Source organism: Catharus ustulatus, chromosome 3, assembly GCF_009819885.2.
Source record: "Catharus ustulatus isolate bCatUst1 chromosome 3, bCatUst1.pri.v2, whole genome shotgun sequence".
In the NCBI taxonomy this organism is placed as follows: domain Eukaryota; kingdom Metazoa; phylum Chordata; class Aves; order Passeriformes; family Turdidae; genus Catharus; species Catharus ustulatus.
Window position 1 is genome coordinate 118230694 of NC_046223.1, and position 26735 is coordinate 118257428.

At 47.3% G+C, this 26735-nt stretch overlaps 1 protein-coding gene across 5 annotated transcripts in view; it reads right to left on the reverse strand.

The window, feature by feature from the left end:
- The window catches only part of EXTL3 (exostosin like glycosyltransferase 3), a 114628-nt gene that overhangs the window by 13443 nt on the left and 74450 nt on the right, over positions 1–26735 (reverse strand). For 4 of the 5 annotated variants that reach the window (XM_033054669.1, XM_033054671.1, XM_033054667.1 and 1 more), the window contains one exon: positions 6664–9238. In XM_033054669.1, the coding sequence (XP_032910560.1) occupies positions 6664–8811 (2148 nt within the window). In that variant the 5' untranslated portion in view covers positions 8812–9238. Of the gene's footprint in view, positions 1–6663; positions 9239–16463; positions 16572–26735 lie in introns of all 5 variants that reach the window. The other variant, XM_033054670.1, reaches the window with a different exon arrangement.

The window sequence follows — 26735 nt, forward strand, 5'->3', positions numbered from 1 at the left end:
AGCATGTGTTAGAAATTATGGAGATCACATAAATGAGTCACAATTCCAAACAATTCCTTTTTATAAACTTCCAATAAAATCAACCTAATTAATACCAGTGTTTGAAACCAATTTGCTTTGTCACCTGCATTCAGAGCAAGAGGAAAATGAGCCCTGTTGGAAAGAATTATCCAGTTTGTGGCTGTTCTGAAGCTTTTCTTATTCCCTCTCAGCTCTGTCCTGTCACAGCCCAAGGTGGGGTTGTCCCTTGTCACACAGATAAGCCAGGCTCCCATAAGCTGAGCTTATGGATCAAAGCCATGATCAGGTTGGAAATGGAACTTCCCTGCTTTCAATATTGAGAACAAAACCCATTTCTCTTCCCTCCAGGAAGCTCAAACCCCTCAGAGCTCAGCTCAAATGAGCATTCAGGAAGCTGAAGACTTTGCTGAACTGTTTGGATATTTTATCAGTGTTCAGAAGAGAAGCTTCACCAGATTTTCCACCTTTCTGCTGTTAGAAAATCTGGGAATAGGTGAAAACAGCATTTCTGTGAACTCACATGGAGACATGGATGTTTCAGTGAGCAGGTGTGGCTTTCTCTCTGTGCCTCAGTTTCCCTCTAGTGCCCTTAGCTGATGGTCCTTTGGCCAATTTGAGGAGAAGGAAAAACATCCTCACTTTTCCTAACAGGACTAACACAGATTATTTGTTAAGTAAAGGCTTTAAAGAAAAGGCAGTGTCTGAAAACTGATTTCCCCCCTGATTTTCTCATAGGCTCTAAAATGAGATCCCCTCACTGCCATCAGGGAAAAGCTCCATCCTTTCTGATTCCAGGGATTGTGGAGGCAGGACAAGGGGAAACAAACTGCAGCCCTTGGTTCTGAACCCAGCTACTCCACCACCTGTTCTCAATGGCTTTTCTCAGGAGATGAACCTTTTCCAAAATCCAGGAAAAGCCAGGTGCTGCTTTTTGGAGAGGGGAGCACTCCCAGCAGGTCAGGGAGACCCTCAGGCTTTGTCATCATCAATTTTTGATTTTATGAAAATGGGTTTGATAAGGGAGCAGCATCTGCTTCCTCAGCAGAGCCAGGTGAGGAAGGGGAAGGTTCTGTGGGGAAAAGGGGCAGGACACTGCTCAGGGGGTGATGGGCTGCCAGCCCACCCCAAAATTTGGGAGTAAACCATCCCCTTCTCCTTGAGAGCTGCAGTGTCTTTGATGATCGATCCACAGAGCTTGGGGAGGCACCTGGGAGCTGCAGCAGACATGCAGCAACAAGCAGTGATTAAAACCTCTCTGCTGCTCCTCATCCCTTTCTCTGCCCTCACATCCAAGAGGAACTTTCCTCTTTGTAACCCCCTCATGTCCCTCACAGCTGCCTCTCTGATGTCCCAATGCCCCACGAGGTCCCTGCTGTTCCAGCAAACACACATTTCCTTTTTTCCTCTCTATTTAATCCCCAATTTCCTGACCTCAGTGAGTCCTGCTCGCTCCTTCCCTCCTGTGCCAGCGGATCCATCCGTGCCTTGTGGCACAGCATCGACTTATGGCCACCCTGGGAGCCAAGGCTGTCTCCACAAATAAGGCAGCCTGTGCAGAATGCACAATCAAATGGCTTTGCACAGCACAACTGCTCCAGCAGGACAGATAAAAGCCTGGCAAGAAAGGAAATGCAGATATCCAGGCTCTGGGACTTTATGGGAAGAAGGGCAGAGCTTGCAGTGAAGTGGATGTCAGCACTCAGCTCCATCACAACAAAGTCACAGAGGATGAAAAGCAGGTGACAACAAAAGGAAAAAATAGAGAAAATCCACCCACATCCATCCCAGTGCATGGAATAATTTGGGGATGTTTGGTATTCTGTTGGTGTTTAAACAGGTCACAATCCAAACCCTGGAAGCAGCAGGAATGCAGCCCTGGAAAATCAGTGTGGGTTTTGCTGCTGCACTGCCCCTGGAGCCAGGTCCTGTCCTGCTGCTTTTGTCCCCCAGCAGTTGTGACAGGGAGAGTTTGAGATGCACAGGCAGCTTCTGTGGGGAGGTTTAATGCCCCTGCGACACCTTCAGGCTTTCCCATGTGACAAAACCCACCCAATTATGTCCCCAGCAGCAGGCAAGGATACTTCCCTCCCTCGATTTTCCATTCCAATGCCCCAACCACTCTTCCTTCTGGTCACCAACCCCATCAGCTGCATCCTGAACTGATGGGATTTGGAGAGCTGGGGCTACAGGAAGCTTTTCTCTGTGGAAAAGCCATCACAAAGCAGCACAGGACATGGGGAGAATGAAGGGCTGGGTGTGGGTAGCAGCAGTGAGCGTGTTGGAGTTAATATTCTGAGCACTGCTTGTTCCATTAGCATCCTGTCTTCACACATGGCTGCATCTCAGCTCAGGCCCTGCAGTGACAAGCATCTGGATTTTAGGATTCACAGGTAAACTAAGCAGCAAATTTGTTCCTTCCTCTGCTGCTACACAACAGAAAAAAAACACAAATGGAGATGGCAAAACTCCCAGGGATTTCAGGCTCTGTGGACAGCAGGTGGTGCTGCAAACCTGAGAGCAGCACCCAGGCATTTCTGAGGAGCATCTAAAACTCACAAACCTTGGGCTCACAAACCTGGGATACACTGCTGGGAATGGGGAGCACTGAATCCAGACTGTTCAACCCAGAAATGGGGCAAATCTCCTGTGGGAAGGGCTCAGTGCTGAGGGACAGGGATTTTCTCAGCTGATTTTTGTGAATTGTTCCTTCTGGAGTTCCCTGCTCCCATAAGGAATCCAGGAGCTCAAAGCAAAGTTGGGTTTTTCCTGATTTGGAACACAAGGCAGGGAAAAGCAGGATAAATAAAGCTGGGACTCACCAAAGAGTTTCTGCAGAAAAGCACAAATCACATCACCAAGGAAGGGTTTGTTAAATTCTAAATTACCAAGCTGAACCAGACCCTGAGCTGGTATTTAGGCAAAGCTCCCAGGAAGGAAAAGGATTGATTGAAATGGTGTTGATCAGCATGGAGGATTTCACTCTGGATCACACATACCACAGCTTATTTCAAGCTGCTGGGTTAGTTTGGGAGGTTGGTGCTGCTCTGATCAGAAAACCAAGCTTGAGGGCCCAGCTGCTTGCTGAAGGACAAGCAGAGAAGCTCATTCTGCCACCATGGCCACCAGCCTGACCAGGTCCTGTCCTTCTCCTCCTCCTCCTCTCAGCCAAAAGCATCACTACAGATCCTGCTGAGCTCCTTAAAACAGAGACAGGAAAAACCCTTGGAGAGTCCTCAAGCTTCAGAGCCAGCTCAGCACAGCACAAAGAGGAGGGACAGTCAGGACAGCACTCCCTGCCCATGATTAATAAATGCCATGTGGAGGGACCTGTGTGCAGCCAGGCAGGGCTGCAGACCCGGATTTGCCATTTTCCACAGATGATTCCTTTCTAAACAAGCAGCTAAATGGAATGAGCCCTCTCAGCCAGCCACCAGGCCAGCAGAAAAGGACTTTACAGCTCTGCAAGTGGCTGCAGGGATCAAAGGCAGCGACTTATTGTGGAACAAAGCTGGAGGAAGGGATTAGTCACTGCTGGCAGCCACAGAGCTGGCACTGAACCCAGCCTAAGTGCTCAGAGATGCCTCCAGCACTCCCAGCCCACCTCAGCCCCGAGCAGGAGGAGAAACCAAACTGCTGCAGGGCTTTTCCAGCCTCACAAACCCAGCAGAGGGACAGGAGCTGCAAGTGCTGGCTGTCATTTCTTAGAATGTGAGCAGAGGTTGTGAAAATAATGCTTTGGGCTAAATAAGGTTTAGCCTCAAATCACAGAATCCCAGAAGGATTTGGGTGGGAAAATACATTAAAGCTCACCCCTGTCATGGACAGGGACACCTCCCACTGTCCCAGGCTGCTCCAAAGCCCAACCAACCCCCTCTGGAACATTTCCAGGGATCCAGGGGCAGCCCCAGCTTCTCTGGACAGCAAAGTTCAGCAGTGGCTGTGATGTGGCTGCTGGAGCTGGAACAGTCACACTCCTCCCATCCTGGGGAGTTCTCCTAAGGCAGTGCTAGAGACACAGACACTTGGGGAAAAGTCAGTTTGGGAGCTTGGCAAACAACATTTCTCATTCACAGCCTTTGGGTTTTGCTGCAATACTGATTAAAGTGAGAGGGGAAGAGTTTTTACAGCTTTGAATGTGAGGGGAAAGTGCCTACATCAGTTCCAGGGGCAGCCCTGAGTGACTACAAACAACTCCACATTACTTGGATTTCCACCTACTCACTTCAGGCTGGGGACAGGGACAGAATATTTGATCAGACTCCAGCACAGCTTAGGAATCTTTCTGACATTTTAGTAAATTATGCCATCTATATTTAAGTCAAAAGGGGTTTTTTTAAAAAAATCAAATATATTCTGTAGCCCTGTTTATCTCGTTATCCATGAAAGATTCAAAGTTCCAGTGCAGCTTTGAGCTTGGCTCTTGATTAATTCCCAGCCCACCAGGGAAAAGAAATCTGCTTGGGAGGACAACCCCCAAATCACAGCCAAGCAGGGTGGTTTGCAAAGGAAATTTCAAGGAATTCACCAATAAATAAAGTTGATATATGGAGTAAGGAGAAGTCCAACTCTCATGGCCTCCTCTGGACTCTCTCTTTCTGATGCTGGATTTTCTTCAATAACCTCCTGGTTTCAGGTGCTTTGATCCTGGATCATGCTGGCACAGGTGTGATGCTGCTCCTGGGAGTCAGGTGGTGCCTGGACCCACTTCAATCACACCCCAAATCCACCCTCATCCCCTTTGTTTCCCCACAAAGCTCTGTGCTTTGGGGACCTGAACATGGAGCAATTCCTTGCATCCCAAAGTTTCTGGGAAGGTTTTTGTTCCACAGAGATAGAGCACCACAGATCTGAGAGAATTGGATATTCCCCATCAAAAGAGGTTTTTTTCCCTTGTAAGGAAATCAGAATCACAGCTCCTGCCCATCCCACATCCCCACCTGCCTCTTGCACTTCTCAGCCAGAAAGGCTCAAGCAGAGCCTCAAAGTTCCTGTCCCCCTTTTCCAGAGCAGACCTTGGGATTTCTCACTGTCTGATGAAGCCCAGGGAAGTTTTCCATCATTGCCACATCCTTGTACAAATGGGACAAACTCCCACCAGGATTAAACAGCCAGTCTGGAGATGGGCTTAGCAACACTGAGGTGGATGTCTGGAGATGCTCAGGATTAACCCTCCTGTGAGAAAGCCCAGATTTGGGCTCTGTTAAAAACTGGGATTTAGAAGAAGGGGAAGAAAGCAGAGCTAGAATCAGACCAACCCCTTCAGAAAGGAGCTCTGGCACTTGGCCACGAGCACAGTGTCACCATCCACCATCCCCAAGCAGGAACACCACAATTCCCTCCTCTGGAACCAACATTCCCCCCTCCCAGAGCGTGGCTGGGAGGTGACACAAAGCAACTCTGCTGTGTCAAGTCCCCAAAAAACCAGCAGGGCTCCAGCACAACAGATGTGCAGATGAGAGCCAGGTACAAAAAGCCATTATCTTCCATCAACTGCAATGCATTTTTCCTTCACAAATAACACCCATTAGCAGCTCCAAGGAGAACAATCCCCTCTCCTAAGGAGAACCGGTTTTTTTGGCAGACACAATACAAAGATTTTGTAGAACTCGCAGGTTTAAAAGGACTAATGTGAAAGATTATTTCGCAATTAACCAAGCAATTTTCTCTCCTCATTGTTCCCGGACCATAAGGGGGTTTTTAAATGTGAGCAGAAGGATTTATTCATCACAATAATAATAAAAGGAAATATGAAATCAATGAATCTCTTTGCATGCAGCATAAAGCTCACATTGCTATTAAGCTCAGTAGCATCCTGTCACATAAACCACACGCAGTTTGTGTATTTAAGCACCATCTCCCTCTTTTATTTTTCCCTTCCCTGATTTGTAAGGCATTATCCTTCCATTTGTCCTCTAAGCACAACCAGATTCAGAGCACTCAGTTCTTGTTAGTGGCTCTGCTCCCCTGCTCTCTTTATATTTCATTTTAATTGTTAGCAATGGCCAGTGAAGAAAGTTATGCTGGGATGGCAAGGAAGTCCTAAAATAAATCAAAATTTGGGGAGAACTCACTCCTTACAAGTCAGTGCCCAAGTGAGTACATTTTCATGGGTCTGAAAATGAATGTTGGTTTTTGAAGGTGTCACTTCTTCAGTTTGGCTGGGGAAAAAAAAAAAAATCGACCCAAATACATGCAAAAAGTCAGCTCCAACCTTGGGAGCATGGAAGCTCTCACAGGCACGTCAGCCTTGGCTTGTAATGCCTGCTCTTGTAATATAAAGTGAGAGGTGAGTTTTGAGGCCTTTGCAGTCAACACTAATTCAGTGGGTCCCTCTTTTGTTTTAATAAAAAATTCATCTGGCAAAGTGCAGAAACAGCTCCTACTTAGCTATTTATAAGGTGTCAACTGTCCTGACAGGGAGGCACTGAAAGAGCCTAAGCAAAGATTTCCAACCAGCAGCAATCTTCAGCTTTAAGCACCAAAATCCACATGAGTCTCCTCAAAAGTGATTCTGCTGAGTGCTAAATACCTGGCACCTCTTGTTTTTACGAGGTACACACACCTTCAACCACGCCCTGAGCTGCCACAGGGCTCCAACATGCAAACCCCACCATGAACAAACCCACGGCAGCCACACCTTACCATGATTGGGACGCCAATGTCCGGCCACAAGAGATCCTCGGAGGGAAGCTTGGGAGAGTTCCACACCACCACAACTTTATTTAAGTAGGGGAGGCCATTGAGCCTTTCCAGGGAGTTCATCAGCACTTCCTCCCGCTCGTAAGTCAACATCACCACCGTGAACTGCTCGCGCGGGACGTTGCCGCCCAAAGCAGCCTGGAATTCCTTCCCAGAGCCGCCTGCTCCTCCGCCAATGGGTCGAAATCCAGTCCCAGACCCCAAAAACTTGGCTTCTGATGGTAAAACGGGGTCAAAGGGAGTGTAGGGGAAGAGGTGGAAAGGCCCTGGTGCAGAATTCCAATTCCTGTAGATATCCATGGCGGTGAGGGTGAAATTGCGGAGATATTTGGGAGAGGCGTAGGGCGGTTCCGTCTCCACGGGCCCCAGGTCCAGGTCACCATTGTCTGCCATGTTGGGGTCTGTACCAGCAGCTTTGCCAGAGCGGTGGGGGATCTCCACGGCGGGCTCTTCTCGGATGGGAGCGGCTGGGATTTGGATTCGAGTCCTTATGATGGCCAAGACTGTGCTGAAGACGTTGTCGGAGGTGGAGAAGTAGGTTTCCCACAAGAAGCGGCCCTGCCTCCTCATGGCGAGGAGGTCGTTGTCAGAAATGCTTCTCAGAAGAAAGTGCACTTCTGTGATTCGTGGCTTTGGTATGATTAAGGCTGCCTCGTTCCACCGGATCACGTCGTTGTAGGGTAGCTGGACTTGCTCTCCGAGAACCACCGGGATGGCCCCGACCTCCAGGGCCTCGAACAGTCTCATGGCACACCCGGCGGAAATCACCAAACGGGTGTCGCCGGGGGTGATGATCAGTGCAAAAGTAGAAAGCTTCAGTAGCTCTAGTCTGTCGTCCCTTTCTCCACACAGAGCCCACTCAGTGGGCAGACTCGCCTTAGGCTGGTTCTTACAGGTGAACTCCACCAGAACAAAGTCCAGCTTGCTGTCCTGAACGGCCTTCAGGGTGGTGATGATCCGGTCGTCGTAGTCGGCCGGCGCGTTGCCTTCGATCTCCTCTTCGAAAGAGCGAACCTCCTGCAGGCTGGAGCGCAGAGACTCGATCTTCTCCCCCTGGAAACTGAACAGGTACTTACGCTTGACCGGCACCTGGGGAGGGATTTCCAGGAAGTTGGGCTCGGACATGGCGTGGACCAGAGGGGACACCACGATGTCAAAGCCCGGTCGATACTGGGCGTCGTAGAAGGTGGACTGGGCGATCATGGCGCGCCCCGTGCTGATGTTGTAGAGGAAGTTCTGAGTCTCCGACTTCCTCGACAGGTTGATGATGAGATGGTTGTGCCCATCAGTCCTCCAATACGGCAAAGAGTGCAACTGTTGCTCTAGTTCAGTAGGTTTTGGCATTACGGGCTCTTGCATTTCCCCCACTAAAATTATATACACACAAGCAATATTTGCATTTTCAGTAACATAAACATTAGTTCTCACAGTGGCCTCAAAGGCCTGTTTAATTAAAGGGTCTAAGGAGCTACCAAAAGGGAAATCGTCACTGTTGTAGACATAGACCGGAAAGCCAGACGTCAGCGGGCAGCGCGAGTAGTCGAAGCAGTTGTGCAGCCTGCAGTTCCTGTTGGATTTCGGCAGCGGGAAGCTCGCGTCGTCCTTGTCCGGCAGCAGCCGGATGGGCAAGGAGAGCTTGGGCTGGTTCTGCGCCATCAGCTCCTTGTAGGAATGCTCAGTCTGACTGATGACGTTCTTCAGCTGCAGCAGGTCCTGCTTGGCATTCTCAATGCTCTTCTTGCAGGCCTCGATCTTCAGGTTGAGCTTGGCAATCTCGCTGTTGAGCTCCTGCCGCTTGGCCTCGAGCTGGAGCAGCTCCTCGCTGACGGACTCGCGGATGCGGCACAGGTCCTGCACGTGCTTCACCTCGCACAGCTCGTTGCCGGTGCGCGGGCCGAAGATGCGCTTGCCGGCATCGTCCGCGTCGTCGATGGTGGTCAGGTAGTAGTGGGCGATGAGGGGGAAGAAAACGAGGATGACGAAGAGGGTGAAGCTGAGCCAGGTGAGCCGGATCCGACTGGACCACCTCAACACCCAGGGCTGGCCTCCGTTCCCCACTCCCCCATTGCGCAACATCGTATAGCCAGTCATGAGTTCCGAAGCCGCCGCGCGCGCAATCACGTCGGGTCAGTAGCCATAACCAAAAGAGTTTTTACGGCGAGGGAAGCGTCGCTGCGCCCGCTCAACGAGAAGCCGACGGAAGGGGAATTTCATCTTCCTGCCGTGCCGGCGGCTCTTCCGATCCCGCTGGACTCGATCGTTGACCTCGCTGCCCGCCCTCGGTCCGCGGGCAACCTTTGCTGGAAGTGTCACAGCGTTGTCATGGCGATCCAGAGTCACAACGGGCAGAAGGAAAACACGGCGGGACCGAGCCAAAGTCCGCGGCTGCTGCCGACATCCCGCATTACCATGCCATGAATATGCAGAGGCAGCAGCCCCCGAGCAGACGCGGCCAGGAGCGACTCGCGGCGCCGTCAGTCTCTCTCATCGCTGCTGGGAGGGTGCAGCTCTGCCATTCCTGCAAGAGAACAATCCCACAGTCAGGTAAAACAACCCAAAACATGGTGAGATTTAAAACTGTCCTCTCTCAAAAGAACCTCTGGGGTGTTAGAGCCAAAATGAGATTTCAGGTTGTTCTTTAAAATGCTGTTTATTGTACCCAGATGTGGGTGTCAACCACAGCTGTGGGTTCATCTAAACCAACCCTAGTTCTGGTTACAATGCATTAGACACTTTTTTTGGTAGAGCATCTTAAAACATGACAACTGATTAATAGTTTTACTATTGCCCATAGCCTGTTATGACTACTAACATTATCATATTTATGTTACAATTTTACAATCACAAAAAGTTAATATATTACAGTTTAAGCTAGAAATTGTCTTTCAGTTTTTTTGCAGTGGAAAATTTTTGAGATTTTTCCTTTTACTTGAAACATGGCATTTTTATTTACCTTTTTTTTTTTTTGTAAAAACATCTTTAATTTGAAGCAAATTTATCTTTCACTCTGATTCATAAAAACTCCTTCCAACTCATTTTAGTTTTTTAGTCCAATAAGACTGACTCTGCAATTTTTTTTGTTTTATATCAAAACTTAGAGCTGTGGCTGCCCCTGGATCCCTGCCAGTGTCCCAGGCCAGGTTGGATGGGGTTTGGGACACCCTGGGACATTGGAAGGTGGAACTGGATGAATTTTAAGCCAAACCATTCTGTGATTCTATGAAATTCAGCTCTAGGCCAGCAGAATTAAATCTAGGCCACATCAATTTGCTGTCACTAGAAAATCTCTTTTATTGGCATCCTCCAAGGCACTGAAGTTTCTGGGATATTCTTTCACACACTGGACTTCCCACATCAGTGATGAATATAGAGCTGGGCTTAGCACCAGCTCCTGCAAGGCCTCAAGAGAAGTTCATTCATTTCCGTTTCAATTTTTAATTAGAAGAAAGTCATCCATGCTGGTGACGGTCATTTTTCACTAAATCTATTTAATGCCCCTCTCATCTACTCATCAAGAATTCCCAGAAAGAAGGTGAGGAAGCAAATCTCAGCTGAAGGAGAGATCTGGAAATGGGCCAAAAGGGAAAAAAAAAATCACCTTAAAGCAGCAGGAGGAATTTTCAGTGCTGTACTCAAGTGCACGTCGGAGAAAATAAAGGGAAATTTGATTTTAACCATGAAAAATCATCATGAAGAGGGGAAATATGTGGGGTAATAAAGCACAATCCCCAGGCCTGTTGTTACACACCCTTTTGTAGTCACTAACTTAACACTCCATGATTAAATGGGATTTCCACATCACCAGTGTGACCCAGAACCCAGTTGCACAGCAGAACGAACACTTAAAACCAAGCCAGATTTTAAATTCATGACATTGGCAAACAGCAGTGCCATAAATCTCAGAAAGCCAGGAGAATAAAGGGGCTAAAAAATCAGCAAAAGGCTAAATCAGCTTTCTTGGATCATGGCTGTGGGCAGATGGGAGGCTCCAGCCCAGCAGCAGGATTTTAGCAGGCACCAACATGCAACTGAAAGCAAAAATAATAATTTTTTAAAAGCTTTTATTTTTCTTTCTTTCCCCCCACTTTTTCAGGCCCTCTGCAGTGAAGCTCATGTTGTGTGTGTGTGCCAGTCCCTGCAAAGGTCCTTCAGCTGCCACCAGTTTTCTGCAAAAACAGCTGGCCAGGAGATGAGCTGCCCTAATAATGCTTTTCTTGAGGGAAATGCCAAAGCACACACTCACTTGAACAGCACAGAATCCAAAAATCAGCTTAACTTCCAGGCACACGTGGGGAAAACAAGCTTTGCTGGGTTTTTTTGGGGATGCCATGGGATAAAAGTGGGGTCAAACCCTGCAGGGATCATAAATGTGGATATATGGACGCTTTGCTTTAGGCTGGGCAGAAAAAAAATGCAACCCCAAAGGTAAGACTGCATAAAAATCTTATCCCTTTGTGGTTATTTTGTTCATTTAAAAGCCATAAATGATGATGAAATGGCAAACTGGACTCCCTAAAATGGCAGCTGGGGTCTTTGAAAAGCCAAATCCATCATCCCACACCTGATCCTCAGCAGCTGTTCTGCCACCAGTGGTTCCTCTGCTCCTTCCCTTCTTGACACAGGACAAAATTCATCCTCCTCACCTCAAAACGTGGGTTGTGAATTAAAACTATCTGTATGCTCAAAATTCTGAGGTTGCCAAAGTGACTTCAGCTGCTCTCTTAGAAAACACCACAGGGGAAAGAGCAGAGCAGGCTGAGGAGGGATTTAAAATGCACCACACGTGGCTTGGGATTAGTTAAAAGTATGGACTGTCAGTATGAAATATGTGCTGGTGATAAAATGAGCACTTCAGACACACTCCTGGACTCTTCTTCACTATTAAGACTTTATTCCTCATCAACTCAATAAAGCCTGAGGTTGTCACACGTTGCCATTAGGACTTATAAAAAAAAAAAAGACAAAGTAAAAACCCAATTTGTGCTTTTATCAAGAGAGACTTCAGGGTTGTATTTTTCAGCCCTGGGGAAAAAAAGCTGCTGATTCCCATCATTCCCAAAAAGAAATTTGGGAGGAGGAGAAGCAGGATAGCTGCTGGGCTTCCCAGCCAACTCATCCTTTTCACTCCCAAGTACTATTTAATTCTTCAAACTTACCAAGCTCCACACTGAAAACTCTTGTTGATGTTTTAGCATTTTTAGCACAGTGTTGCTGCCTGATGGAGCTAATTACACACACACAGAAAGAGGCAGGAAGAGCTCTGAGGAGATCAGAAGATCAATAATTACCAAATGCCAACCTGACTGAATTCTCAGGCATGACAGGTTTGCACACTGAGCACATTGTCAAAGCTCAGGCTGAATTCCCAGCTTTCCTCAGCTCCCCTGTGCCACTGAAATTATGGGAACACCTCAGGTTCTCCCTCATTCTGCATTTCTAGAAATAACCTGGCTGGTCTGATCTGATCTGTGAGTTACGTTATTCTGCAAATGTTCCAAGATTTGAGCACACCTACTCCTCCCTGCTTACACCTCTGTTATCCATCTCCCTATAAAATTAGGGAAACATTGCTCTTTTCTCAGCATATTTGTGAACAGAGCCTGGAAAATTTAAATTTATGGCCATTCAGAGCTCAGCAGAGCAAGGCACAGCTATGAGGCAGAACATGGTGGCACATGCACTGTGGGCAGGAAAATCCTCCTGCATCTGCTAAATCAGAGCTCCCAAACTCTCTGTGTGTATCCATACTCTCTTTCCCTAAGAAATGAGGGGTCTATTATCCACAAAGTCCTGCTGTGCTGCTCTCCATGGAGAATAAACTCAGATCTGGCACACCAGCTCCCTCCTGGCCAATAGACAAGGAGCTCAGGGAGTGTGGAAGTGGCTCCCCTGCTTTATCTGGCCTTGGAGAGACACCTTCTATTGCCAAGTCTCTTTTTTCCTCTGCACTAGGAATGAAATCAAAGAAAGAAAATTAAAATTCAGTGTATTCTCCCCTTCAGAACAGGCTGTAGTGGAAGAAAATGAACTCCAAACAACCCTTCAGCAATGACAAGTTTCTGTTTCCTGATGCTCTCAAAGGGAAGGATTACATCCCAAATCTCCCAATCACTTTGGGAACAGGAGCAGTTGAACAAGCAGAATAAATCTAAACCTCTGCACCAGGTGTGTGCTTTAAGGTACAGCTGGTTAGGAGCAGATCCTTCAAAGGAGCAAATGGAAAATTCACTCTGAAATGTTTTGCATGCAGCAGCCTCAGGGATCATCCTGAGGGATTTGTACCAAATCCAGAGCTCCCAGGCACAGAGCAATTCTCCCAGGCTGAGATCAGTGCTGCTACATGCACAGGTTAAAAGGCCTGGAATCTGGAAATTCCAGGGATAAACTGCATCCCTGGCTTTAGGGAGTTTTATCCAAACCAAGAACATTCTGCATCCCTGGCTTTAGGGAGTTTTATCCAAACCAAGGAACATTCTGCATGTTTGCAGCTCCATGCAAAGCCAGACCTGCTCCTCACCCACATGGGCATGAGTGGGGTTAAAAAGGGTCCTGGAAAAATGCTCCCTCACTCTGGAAAAGCAGGAAAATATGCTGAAGAAGGCTTTAGAAGTGGCATTTGAGGAACTTTTGAGTTTTCCACCCCAACTTCTTGTTGTCATTTCAGCACACCAGTCATGATCTCTGTCCTCCCAGCAGCAGGGAAAGATGAGAGAAAAAGCAGGAACAGCTCAGAGCAGGTGGAATTTTGGGGCTTTGGATCATGGATTGGTTTACAGCACACCAGGATCCTCCTGCAGGAGTTAGGAGGGCTTGGGAAAAAAGCTTTTAAATAGGATTTGAAGGAGGATATGAGAGACCCAAAACTTGCTGGACAATGCCCAGGTCAGACACATCCCCTGGTCCCTTCCCACCTAAATGATTGCATGGCTCTGTGTCCAGGCTCCCAGGTGGCAGCAACTCAGAAATGTGAGGAGGAACCTGGAGTTAAGATGTCCTGTGCCTGCCCCAGCTCTGACACTGCCTCTCTGCAGCAGCCAGGGGAAATCAGGCACCCCCAGGCTTCCATTTCTCTCTCCACAAAGCAAAGGTGACCTCAAACACTTCAAGGCACAGTGAAGAGCTGGCTCTCAGCTTTGTGTTCTCATGTGGGCATTGGGATGAGGTTGTGCTCCAGGAGATGCTGTCTTGAGAAAATACAGAAAATATAGAAAATATAGAAAATCCAGAAATGAAACCTCCAGGTGCTCAGAGCTACCTGAGCTCTGCCCTCTGTCCTCACTCCTCAGCCAAGTGCTTCACACTAATTTCTTATTCTGCTGAAAGCCAGGAGACAGGAGAAGCACATCCTGATGGAGGTGTGGTGAAACCCCTTGCCCAAGGTCACTTGAGAAGCTGTGCCAGTTTGGGATTCACTCCACGTCTCCTCGTCCTGTCCACACCACCATCCATCTTCCCAGCCTGCCTTCTTCCAGTGGCTTCCTCCTCCAGTGCCTTTCTGCTTTTTGCATAATGCATTGTGAAATCTACTTTACATATAGAGCTTTTAGCTCTTAAATTTATTATTTAGTGTTGTTTTCTGGTAATAAAGCAGTCACAGTGTTTTATTTATTCTTCCGGGCTGTACACAAGCATTTCTGTGCTCAAAGGAACATCCAGCTTAGGAGCAAATCTTTCTGTGTGCTGTGGGATGGAGTGGCAGGAAATTCTGGATGCCAAGGTCACCCCTCTCCTCTCCAAAGCTCAGAGGGCAGAGTTTTCCAGGAAAGCTGGAAAATCCCTCCAAGCTGATGTTGTAGCGCTCACACATTCCCGGTTACAAAGTGCTGAAGATATTTTGGGACGTGGGAAGCAAACCAAGGCTGCTCCAGGATGCAGTGGCACAAGCTTTTACTTGCTTCTAAAATGGATAAATTAGGTGTGGGAGGAAGCAAAGCCTCTCTTTGCTTTTACCTTGAAGTAATTAATGAACAAGAATTCTCTTGAGGTTAAACCACATCCAAGAGGCGTCACACGAGAGAAGCAGGAGGAGGTCAATTCCAGGCAGGAAGAGAGGGCTGGTTTCCCAAACACTGACTCCAGCAGACAGCTCAAATCCTTGGTATTCTTTGTGGTTTCCAGCCCTAGATAGCTCAGGCACGTTGTGTTCCCCAAGGCAAAACCACAAACCTCTCTGACCTCCCTTCCACAGCAGGAAACAAGCACGTGGCAGGTTCAGGCTCCTGCTCTCTGACACAAGCTTCAGGTCATAATTAAGCACAAATTTAAAAGTTTCATTGTCCTGGGTAAGTTGTAAGGAAAAGGAAATACTGCCTGAAAAGCACAGAAACACACACAGGGTTTTTTTTTGCTGTTTTTAACAGCATCTCACTCAGCAGGGGGGGTCTCTATGGAAAAGAATCCATCTGTGGGGGGTTTATGGAAGTTTGCTCCTTTCCTGCACATTGGGAATAAAACAGTTCTGGAGACTGAGCACCTCCACTGAGAGGCCTCTAAGAAACATGAAATCACACAGATTTTCTTGTGCACCTCAAGGGGCAGCTCAGCACTGAGTCCCCAACCCCAGGGACATGGGGAAAAGCCAAGAGAAACCTGGGAGTCCATCTGAGCAAGGTTCAGTGACATCCATCAGTGGCCAAATTCACCCACCCCAAATGGACCTTCCCTCCCTGGAACAGCTCCTTCACCTGCTCCATCCTATCCCTGCTGTTGTGTCCAATTCCAGCTTCTCCATCCACAGAATTCTGCACTTTTTGGAGATGCTTTGACACCCCCTAAATGGGATCTGTTCTGTTCCAGACCAAAAAAATCAAATTACCTGATGTGTTGGATCACCCATATTTATACAGCAGGTGGGGTTTTATCCCACATGGTTTATTGAAAAGCGAACTGGAAGTTCAAATCCCAGAATGGTTTGGGAGGGAAGAGATTTTAAAGCTCATCTCATCCCACCCCAACATCTTCCACATCCCAGGTTGATCCAAGCCTTATCCAACCTGGCCTTGGACACTTCCAGGGATCCAGGGGCAGCCACAGCTTCTCTGGGAAACTTCAGATCACCCTCCCAGCCAGGAATTCCTTCCCAATATCCCACCCAAATCTCCACTTTTTTAGTGTGAAGCCATTCCCTGTGTCCTGTCCCTCCATGCCTTGTCCCCAGTCCCTCTCCAGCTCTCCTGGAGCCCCTTTAGGCTCTGCCAGGGGCTCTGAGCTCTCCCTGGATCCTTCTCCTCTCCAGAGCACCCCCAGCTCTCCCAGCCTGGCTCCAGAAGGGTTCCAGCCTTTGGAAAATCTCTGTTTCTCCCTCCTGAGCAAAGCTGAACCAGAACTTGGAGCAACCTGGGACAGTGGAAGTTGTGCCTGTCCCTGGCAGGAATGAGATGAGCTTTAAGGTCCTTCCCACCCAAAACCATTCTGGGATTCTCAGCAGCTGCATCCAGCCTGGAGACTGCTCCTACCAAAATGGGAAGGTAGAAAATATCCAGAAGATGCTGCTGTAGCAATAGCAGCAGTTAGGAAGGGCAAAGTGACACTGCTCTGTTTATTGGAGGTCAGGCGAGGAGGGATCCAAGGAACTTGAGCAGAGCTGGAGGTGAAGGAAGGAATTAACTTTCCACTTGCACAAGGTGGATTCAATCACTGAGAGAGATGAGATGGGTTCTGGAAAGCCACAGGTTATAAAAGTTAAGCTGAGGGTTAGATTGAACCTGCTGAGAAATAAATTGATCCATTTAAGACCTACTCACCAAATATTCAATAATGCAGCATTGACCAAAGGAGGTCTCAGGCCTGTGTTTGTCATGGCCACTTCTGAGAAATGCTTTAGAATCCTTCCAAGTCACAGGTGATTCTGCCTGGTATCACCAAGAATACAGCAGGACTCTCAGTTTAAGGGCTGCAAACTTAATGAGCAAACACAGCACTTCTTTTGACCTCAAAAATTACTTTTTAGGATAAAAGAGAGGCCTTAAAATAAAAAAAAAAAAAAAAAAAAAAGCATGATGAAATGCTTCAACCAATGGCACTACTGCATGGAGCCTCTTCCTCAGCATCCCAGAGCAGATGTGCTGCACTCAAAATGTCTTTGTCTATTAAAACTGTGTCAGCTTCAGAGACTCCAAAACTCCCTGTGGCATAAACAGAATTTCTAATGAACAGCTGCAGGATACAGGAGTGGCCACACAAAATGCAGCTGCTGAGATGGTTTTCTTTGCCCCCCTCTCTCAGCAGCTTTTCCCTGCTGTCCAAATCCCATTTCCACCCATTTGTGTCTCTCCTGTCCTCCCTCTCTGCTGAATCATTTTTCCTTCTGCACCCTCCACACATCTCCTAAAGAACCCTCAGCCTCTCTCCTGCTGGAGTTTTGCTGCTGCATTCCCAACTTGCACCAAGGAAGTGCAAAAGGGACAAATTAAGGAGAAAAATGTTATCATGCCAAACCCTGTAATTCCAGAGAACAAGAGCAATCCTCAGGGAAGGATTTATCCTGAGTAAATTGAAACTCACTAATAGATTTTTGAGCATGGCTCCTTGTGTGAGCTGGGGGAGCATTTTTAAAATGCCTTTGAAACCCAAAACCTGCCAAGCTTAAAGCCTGGCCCAAATGCACTTTTCAGCTGCTCTCCCAAACCTCATGGTGTCCTCTTAGCTGGAGAAAGAGCTGCAATGATTATTAATTTTGTCAAGTGCTTGTAATGGCCCTGCAATTCTCAGCATGGTATTTGGAGTAAAATATCTGTGGTGTCAACGTGCCCCCATGAGTTCTGGGAACAGCAGCACAAATGAAGCTGAATTTTTACTGTTGGGTGCCTTCAGTTTTCCATGCAGTACCCCATAAAGAGCCTCAGTTCTCTATTTTCAGATCATTTATACAGTTACTGCTTTGGTGATCTCTCCAATTTGAGTGCAAACAGCTGATGGATTCAACATTTATTGGAAGAATAACAGGTAAGAGCAGATGCCAAAGCCCTGCTTTATTAGAACCCTCTGACAGCTCAAAGAGCATCTCATGTTAAGCAATGTGTCTTTTTAAGGTAATTTTTATTAACTGGTAGTGAACATGAAAGCCAATTAATACCTTGTGGCTTTGAGACAATCTGTCTGCTGCAATCACAGCGAGTCCAAAGGCTCCAGCCACGAGTGCTGCTGTCACTGAGCACCTCAAAACAGCCAAATATTTGCAGGGTTAATGGTTTAATTTTAACAGCAGGATGTTCAGGACAGAGCTTTGAATAGCTCACATCACAAATGGGGTTCCATGGGCAGGAGGGAAAATTCCCAGAGAAATCCTGGATATTGTGGATACACCCTGCACTCCCAGAGATCACCAAAATAACTCTGACCACGGAATCCCTCCTGCACAGGGTGGAGGGAATCCAAATGTCAGTAGAGAGGGCACATTTGGGAAGGCTGCAGCTCCTCTGGCTCCCAAATGCTGCAGGCAGGAATCTCTGACACACAGCAGCTATTTTTGTAGGGAAGAGGGGCCAAATGTCCTCAGAGCAGCTCCAAAAATGGGTCACAGTGCCAGCACAAGGCTCATGCAGATGCAGGAACTGCTTCCAACACAAGCTGCTGTCTCCCAGCCATCATCCCAGAGATCAGACTGGTTCCAGCTCACAGAACTGCTTCCAGCTCACTTCAGGGACCATTTAGAAAATAGATGCTGAGAGGTGCTAATGGATGAGCAATCCACAAATGCCTCTTCTGGCCATTCAGAGCAGTTATTATGGACAAAGAGCCAGCCCCAGCATCTCAAGCTGTGCCATCTCACTCTCAGCTCAGTTCTGATTGCACAAAATTTCCCTTCCAGCCTCACACCATCCCAGGCTGGACAGTGTGGGAGTTTCCTCCTGCCACCCCCAGCACAAAGGCTGCTGGTGGCCAGAATAAACACCTGATGGAACAGGGAGCCATTCCCAGAGGCTGGGAAAGCTGCTGGCAAACACAGCTCCACACGGAGGCATCAGCCTGGAACAAAGGCATCAGGATGGGCACAAAATCCACAACTCAATTTGGCCTCTGTAGAGAATCCAAAAAAAATATTAGGGAAGCACTAGGATGGTTGTATTAGATCAAGGCAATGATCCATTCACTTCAGCCCCTCACTCCTCATTTCCAGCTGCTTTGCTGTAAAATAACCATAAATCACAGTCATGGAACAGTTTATTCAGGACAATTTCCCCCAAACCATTAACAAATAGGAATTGTAGGAGCCCTTGAAGAACAGCAGCTGTCCATTAAAATACATTTTCTTTTGAAGCAATCAATCACAGACATTCTCAATAGTATAGTTTGAACTGTTTAAAAAAAAAGGGGAGGGAAAAGGAAAGTTAAAACCACACCAAGCACTGTTTCACAGCTTCCTGCAGCAGCAGCTTCCACAGATGAGCTCTGCAAGGTGCTCAGAGCAGCTGGGGCTGCCCCTGGATCCCTGGCAGTGCCCAAGGCCAGGCTGGGCAGGGCTTGGAGCCACCTGGGATAGTGGAAAGTGGAATGGGATGAGCTTTAAGGTCCATTCCCATACAAACCATTCTGTGATTTTAAGGGATTTCCTCTCAGCAGCTTCAAGCCCAGCCCCTGCTCTGCTCTCCATATCCACAGGGATGGGGACAGCACTCACACCCAAATCACAGCAGATCCAAAGGAACAAGAAGTGCCACCTTACCTTCTCCTAGCTGCCTGACATCCCACCACATGCTCCTCTCTGCACCAGGTACACAAATCTTTTCAATCCTGGCAGCCAGCAGAGTTGGCAGGGAAGCAGAAACACAAGGATCCAACTGCCAAGGGATAATTTCAGCACAAATCTGCACTTCTGTTATTGTCTCTCCCTTCCTGATGGACACTCTGGTTCTCCAGCACACTCCTTTTGTGGAGCAGCCCTCCCTCTCTTTTATCCAGCATCCTCTCTAACATCTTTGTTCTGTTCTCATTCCACTCATTTCCCAAATTTGTGCCTAGTTTCCTTTTTTTTTTTTAATTGCTCTCAATATGTCACTCTATATTAGTCAACAGCAGATTTATTTAAACGTGTCAATGCTGTTGCTTAGCAGATCTGACTGTGCTTTACCATTTCAGCCTCCTTCAGAGTCACATGCTCCCCTTCCCAGAGCTCCCCAGCATGTTTGGATCACCAGAAAGTTTGAGGAAAACAAAAATAAGTCTGATTCTAAAGGCAGGCCTGGGAAAGCTTCACAAAAAACAAAAAAAAAACCCTCCAAAAACAACCAAGAAAAGGGATTCTGCCCAAAAACCCACATGATTTTATTTCTCAGTTAGGAAGCAGCATCAGGTTCTGGTTTTCTTCCATTTTCTACCTTTTATCCATGAGTTTCAACAGGAGCCCATCAAGTAAATGATCACCCAGAGCTTAGGAAAGGCTCTGATATGGAACCAGTATCAGCTTTCCCCTGCAGCAGCTAATTTTAGGAACTGGCGTTCAACCAATCTATAAAAGGCTGGGAACACCCAGGTGTGAGCATGTTCTGACCTTTGAAATGAGATTTGGGTCTTTGCTGAGGCAGAGAGAGAAGATAATGTGCATCTAAACCCTGCACAGGTTTTGTGCTCAGGCTTTCTGAGCTCTCAGATTTGGTCACTGCCCCCAGATTCCACCTTGCACATTCCCAGCTCAGTAACTGAGTGGCTCCAAGCAGCACCAGCTCCACACATGAACTGTGCCACAGCTGTCCCAAAATGCTGATGGAATCATGGAATCACAGAATCACTGAGGTTGGAAAAGCCCTCTGAGATCACTGAGTCCAACCAAACCCAGCCCACCCCAAACCACGTCCCCATGACAAAATTCTTTGAAGCAAAACCAAACCTTCTGCAATCCACTGAAGCAGAACAATCCCAGATTCTCAAGGGCACCCCAAAACCTGCTGTGTGACCACTGGCAGTGCCAAGTCTGCACATCCATCAAGGGCTCCAATTGGGAGAGCATTTCCATGGCTTGGCTCCACTCCAGGTGTATTTTCCAAGCCAACCTCATCCTCTGCCCCAAAATCTCCAGTTCAACCACCACCCTGCATTCCTCCTGCTTTAGAATTCCAGAATCCCAGAATCTCAGACTGCTCCACTCCAGATGCACTTCCCACATTGCCCCTAAGCCAACCTCATCCTCTGCCCCAAAAAATCCCAAAATCCCAGACTGCTCCACTCCAGGAGCATTTCCTACATTGCCCCTAAGCCAACCTCATCTTCTGCCCCTAAAATTTCCAGTTTAACCACCACCCTGCATCCCTCCTGCTTTAGAATTCCAAAATCCCAGGACCCCAGACTGCTCCATTCCAGGTGCATTTCCCACATTGCCCCTAAGCCAAACTCATCCCCTGCCCCAAAACCTCCAGTTCTGCCACCACCCTGCATCCCTTCCAGCCAGACTGGTTTAGAATCCCAAAATCTCCAGAATCTCATACTGCTCCACTCCAGGTGCATTTCCCACATTGCCCCTAAGCCAACCTCATCCTCTGCTCAAAAAAATCCCAAAATCCCAGAATTCCAGACTGCTCCACTCCAGGTACATTTTCCACATTGCCCTTAAGCCAAACTCATCCCCTGCCCCAAAAACTCCAGTTCAACCATCACCCTGCATTCCTCCTGCTTTAGAATCCCAAAATCCCAGACTACTCCACTCCAGGAGCATTTCCTACATTGCCCCTAAGCCAAACTCATCTTCTGTCCCTAAAATCTCCAGTTCAACCATCAATCACCCTGCATCCCGCCCAGCCAGACTGGTTTAGAATCCCAAAATCCCAGACTGCTCCACTCCAGGAGCATTTCCCATATTGCCCCTAAGCCAAACTCATCTTCTGCCCCTAAAATTTCCAGTTCAACCACCACCCTGCATCCCTCCCAGCCAGACTGGTTTAGAATCCCAAAATCCCAGAATCTCATACTGCTCCACTCCAGGTGCATTTCCCACATTGCCCCTAAGCCAACCTCATCCTCTGCCCCAAAAAAATCCCAAAATCCCAGACTGCTCCACTCCAGGTACATTTTCCACATTGCTCCTAAGCCAACATCATCCTCTGCCCTAAAATGTCCAGTTCAACCCTCACCCTGTATCCCTCCAGCTTCAGAATCCCAGAATCCCAGCCTGGTTTGGGTTGGAAAAGACCTTAAGGCTCCTCTCATTCCAGCCCCTGCCACTCACCAGATCAGGGTGCTCAGGGCCCCATCCAACCTGGCCTAGGGGGAATTAAATCCCACAAACTGATGCCATCAACAGCATCTCCAGCAGCTGCTAATTCCACATTCAGAGTGCAGATCACACCCAAAAAACCAGGCTCACAACCTTGGGAAGTGATCCCACAGCCTGAGACAGCCCAGCTGAAGACAAATCCCACAGCAGGACCTGCCAGAATGGGTTTCCAAAAATAACCCAGTCCCCTTTCCCTGGTGCCTGATGTCCATTTACTTACAGCCACCTAAAAATAGCCCTTCCCACTGAGGATTGATGACAGAAGTGAAAGGAGCTCATCACTGCACAAACACAAGGCTAAAGGAGATGAAATACTTTGGAAATGCAGAGCAGGGAACAATCCCACTCTGGCCCTGAGACAGCCAGCTGGATGGGCCTCATGATTCTTCTCCAGCACCAGCTGTGATTGAATTTATTTCCATTTGGTGTGATTAAAAAGGAAGAGACAGATAAAAGGGAGAACAAAAAGTCCAAGATTTCAAAAGACACTAAAAATAAAATAGTTTGTGTGAGCTTGGCACCCTACCTTGACAATTTTTATGTGTCAGCCAAGCTCAATAACCCAAAAGGAAGGCACAAGTAATTTATAGGTGGGGAAACAAAGGCATGGAAATGTTAAAATACCAATCCAATCAATAAAACCAACAGCAGGAACAGGATTAAAGGGCAGCATTCCTGATCACCTGCCTATATCCATGCCCCAAGAACATTTTATATTTACTCTTCATGGAGCCATTTTAATTGTTGAAATTGCCTGCCAAGTGCAGATCTGATGCTGAGGAGTTCAGTGGCTCCTCAGGACAGTTCCAGTCCATTTATACAATCAAAGAGAGCCCCTCTGCACCTCACAGGGAAAAGGCACTTCCTCAAAATTCAAATGTACAAGTTTAGCAGCAGGAGGGCTGAAATGAATCCCTTTATTTAAACATGAACAACTTGAAGTGTCTCTCAGCAATTGTAAAGGCTTTATTAGAGAAGGCAGTGAAAGCAGCCAAGTTGAGAGCAAGCCAAGGTTACCTGCACTCCCTTTTTGAGTGTTAATTCTGACAGCACAAACTCACTCTGCAGAGGGTTTGTACCTGGAATAAAGAGGACAGCAACACCTGAACTCTGTGGGCAGGGATGGATGGAGCAAACCCTCCTGGAATCCATTCCCATGTGCTGTGGGCAAACTGAACCTCACTGATTTGCCTTCTGAAACCATCCTTGGCAGATTTTGGTCACCTTGACAACAGCAAGGTTTCTGATGTAGTCTCCTATGTGGATATTCAGTAGGAAAAACAATTCATTAATTGATTTCAGATTAAAACAGGAGCCTGGAGAGCTGGTGGACCCTCCAGCCCAATCCAACCTCAACTGGACAAAGCCCTGAGCAATCTCATCTACCTCTGCCATAAGCAGGATATTGAATTAGAGACTTCCAAACTTGTTTGTTCTGCAATTCAAAGAAATGCCAGAGAGAAGGGGGAATATCTGGGGATAGCTGAACTAGATAAAGCTGTAATGGATAATAAAAATAACTCTTTGTAAGCTGGTGGCAGTGAGGAGCTCCCACCACTGTGCTTCCCTCTCTCCAGCATTTACCTCTGGACACAAAAATAGATCTCTTCAATTAAGACACTCACACCACTTTCACACTAAAATTCAACGTGTTTTAGTGGCATTGTAGGACTTAATAGTTGTAGGAGGTGATGAAACATTCATGAGAGCAATGCTGTGAGATTAAATGGGACATTTAAGGGACAGCCTGTTAAGGACCCAACCACTACAATCATTTATTTCCCCAACCCTTCCATGCATCCAACATGCAGAGAGACACACAAGGTGTGCACATCCCACCCTGGATCCTGTCTGCTTGCTGTAGTGGGAGAAAAAAAATGGATTAAATGCTGTTTGAATTGCAGATGTCACCAGGTTTGGCTTTTTTTTTTTTTTTTTAATGCCTCCCTGTTACTGGAAAGTAACTCTTGAGTTTCACCAAAGTCAAAAGCTCCTCTCAGGTTCATTTCCCTTTCAGCTGCTCCAAGAACTGTCTTGCCAAAATCCATAGAAGACAAAATCTATAGTTCCTAGGATTCACATTTTGAAACGGCTCCAAACGCCGAGCAGAAGTTTCACCTCTAAGACACTCTTGCAAGGCACACACTATCTCCCTGACTCTGCTGCTCTGATCCAGATGGTTAAAAAAAATCCCAAAGCACAAGTCAGATTTTTTTGCTGACCAGGATTACCTGGCTTAATATCAGCAGCCTTCAAGGACATGGTCTAACACACCCAAATCACCAGTGCTGCTGCAGTTCCCTTAAATCCTCCAAGCCTCTGCTTCTCTGCTGGAACAGCTAACTGCTGATAAACTCACTTTCAGATTATTTCCATAAAAATGAAGGTCAGCAAATGATTAGCTAATTAAATCTGTCATCTAATTCTCAACCTTGATGCATAACTCAAGGCAGCTCCACCAGAAGAGGCTCAGCTGCCTGTCCTGAGCTGTGAGGGCTCTGGGGTCACCAAGCCTTGGGGACAGATTCCTCAGAGCCACATCCTGCAGCAAGCTGTGCTCTGCAGCCTCTCCAAGCCCTGCACCCACCTCTGCAGAGTTTGTCCAGCTCTGCTCGTGCTCCTCCAGCAGCTCAGAAATCTCCCCTTGCCCAGGGTGGCTCTGCAGTGAAAGCTGAGATGTTGCACTGATCAACTCCCAGCATCCACAACGATCCTGACTCTTTCCAAAGTCACTCTGAACAAACACAATAATCCAACAAACCATAAAAGTCTCCACTCTTGGGAGGTTGTTCTGTTTTCAGCCAGAGGAGGGCAACCACACCTGCTCACAACAGGCAGCATCCCTCTGCCTGATGCAGGAAAATGCACTTTATTCCCATTCCCAACCACCAGAAGAGTTGTTTCATCTTTTCCCTTCTGCCTTATTTAAAGAGCATCCCCCATAGAGAATCACAGAATTGCAGAAGGTTTTGAATTGGAAGAGTCCTTAAAAACCATCCAGTTGTACCCTCTGCCATGGTCAGGGACATTTTCCACTGTCCCAGGTTGCTCCAGCCTGGCCTTGGACACTTCCAGGGATCCAGAGGCAATCACAGCTTCTCTGGGCACCCTGTGCCAGGGCCTCACCATCTTCTGAGTACAGAATTTCTTCCTGAAATCCAACCTAACTCTGCCCTCTGTCAGTTTAAAGCAAGGGTTTGTTCAGGAGAGCAAAACAAATTTTATATTTTGAAGGAGAATATCCTGCAAGTAACACCATTCCTCAGCACTGGAAAACCCAGGGAAAGGCAGGAGTTTGTGACAGCTTTTCACCTCTCCCTGGGGACATTTCAACAGCACCAGGCACTGGAGTGACAGGGTGAGACACAGGGATTCACTCAGCACACAAAATGGAAATTCAGCAAGCCCATCAACTCCAGTTTTTAAGGATCCTCATTTCTCCATCATCATTATGCTCTGTGGTAAAAGGCACTTTATGAGCTCAGCTCATTTGGGATGCTGTTGCATGTTAAACTATTATTACAGAGAAAAAAAAAAAAAAAGAGGCAAACAAATCCATGCTTCTCCTCTGGCTGGGGTGGTTTTCTGTACCATTATCAGTGAAAAAGGGGAAGAAGGAGCTCTGTGGTTTTGGTTTGGGCTGCTTTTGTGTGGCCCAAATCCAGCCACTTCCATGCTCTTGAGCTTTCTCACCTGCCCAAACACCCAGGCCACATCTGCCTTGATTCCTGGTTGATTCCTGGTTGTCTGATCCTGGCTGAGGAGGTTCCAGCAGCCCCTCATGTCCCACACTGAGCTGGGGAAGGATTGGAAATCCCACTTTTACACCACTCCATGGCACTCAGTAACAAATAAATCCCATCAAACTGGGGAGGGTTATCACTCCAGCATGTGTAAAAGAGATGTTGAAGTGACAGGGAGCTTCCCACATTTTGTGGGGATAATAAAAACCAGCAGAGCAGAAAGACATCCAAAACATCACTTTTCAAAGCAGCAACAGATTTTTTCTGTCAAAGGAGAGATTTCACAAGGACATCTTGGGAATGGGTGGAATCATGGCAAAACAATCAAGCAACACAAGAGACACACGAGCATTGAGTGTTGAAAAGCTTCCAGGAGATTGATAAAATCAGAGCTGCTTATGTTGAACATCTCAAAGGGAAAGGGAGGGAGAGGAAGAGTCTCCCCCATGCAGCTTTCTCCTGATTGTACTCGGTGGGAGAGGAGAACTCTCAGCACCTTCCCTCCCATCCAGCTGCAGGCTCAGCAATTTGCAGGATTTGGGTCCTTGCTTTTGTTCCCCTCCCCATCCTCCCTCTGACAACCACGGAATGGAAAGACTGAGGAGAACACAGCAATTAAGGAGTTTGAAGCCTTGCTAGCAGCTACTCTGAATGCAGGCACATGAAGCAGCAGGATTCTGCTGGTGACATTTGGACCACAAATGAAGTCCCCAAGAGTAATAAACAATCAGGTAAAGAAATCTGGAATGAAATTACCCAGCACACCTCGTCTTCCTGGCCCCCATGAGATCCATATAAAATGTGTTAATGCATCTGATTATGATCTAAATTATGTACAGAGGCTCCTGCCAAGCACTCTGTGAAGTTTCTTTATTGTTAAGTTGGAAGCTGTTTAAGAACGGTCCAGGCATCATGTTTCAAATTAGATTTGGGGGGGAAAAAAAATTTCCTACTTTATTGCTGGCTCAAAACATGGGAGAAGATGAGGATGTGGGTTTTTTCTGCTGAAGAAAGAGCAGGGAGTGGGGACAGAACACCAAGAGCCACTCTGTTATCTGTGCTTTACT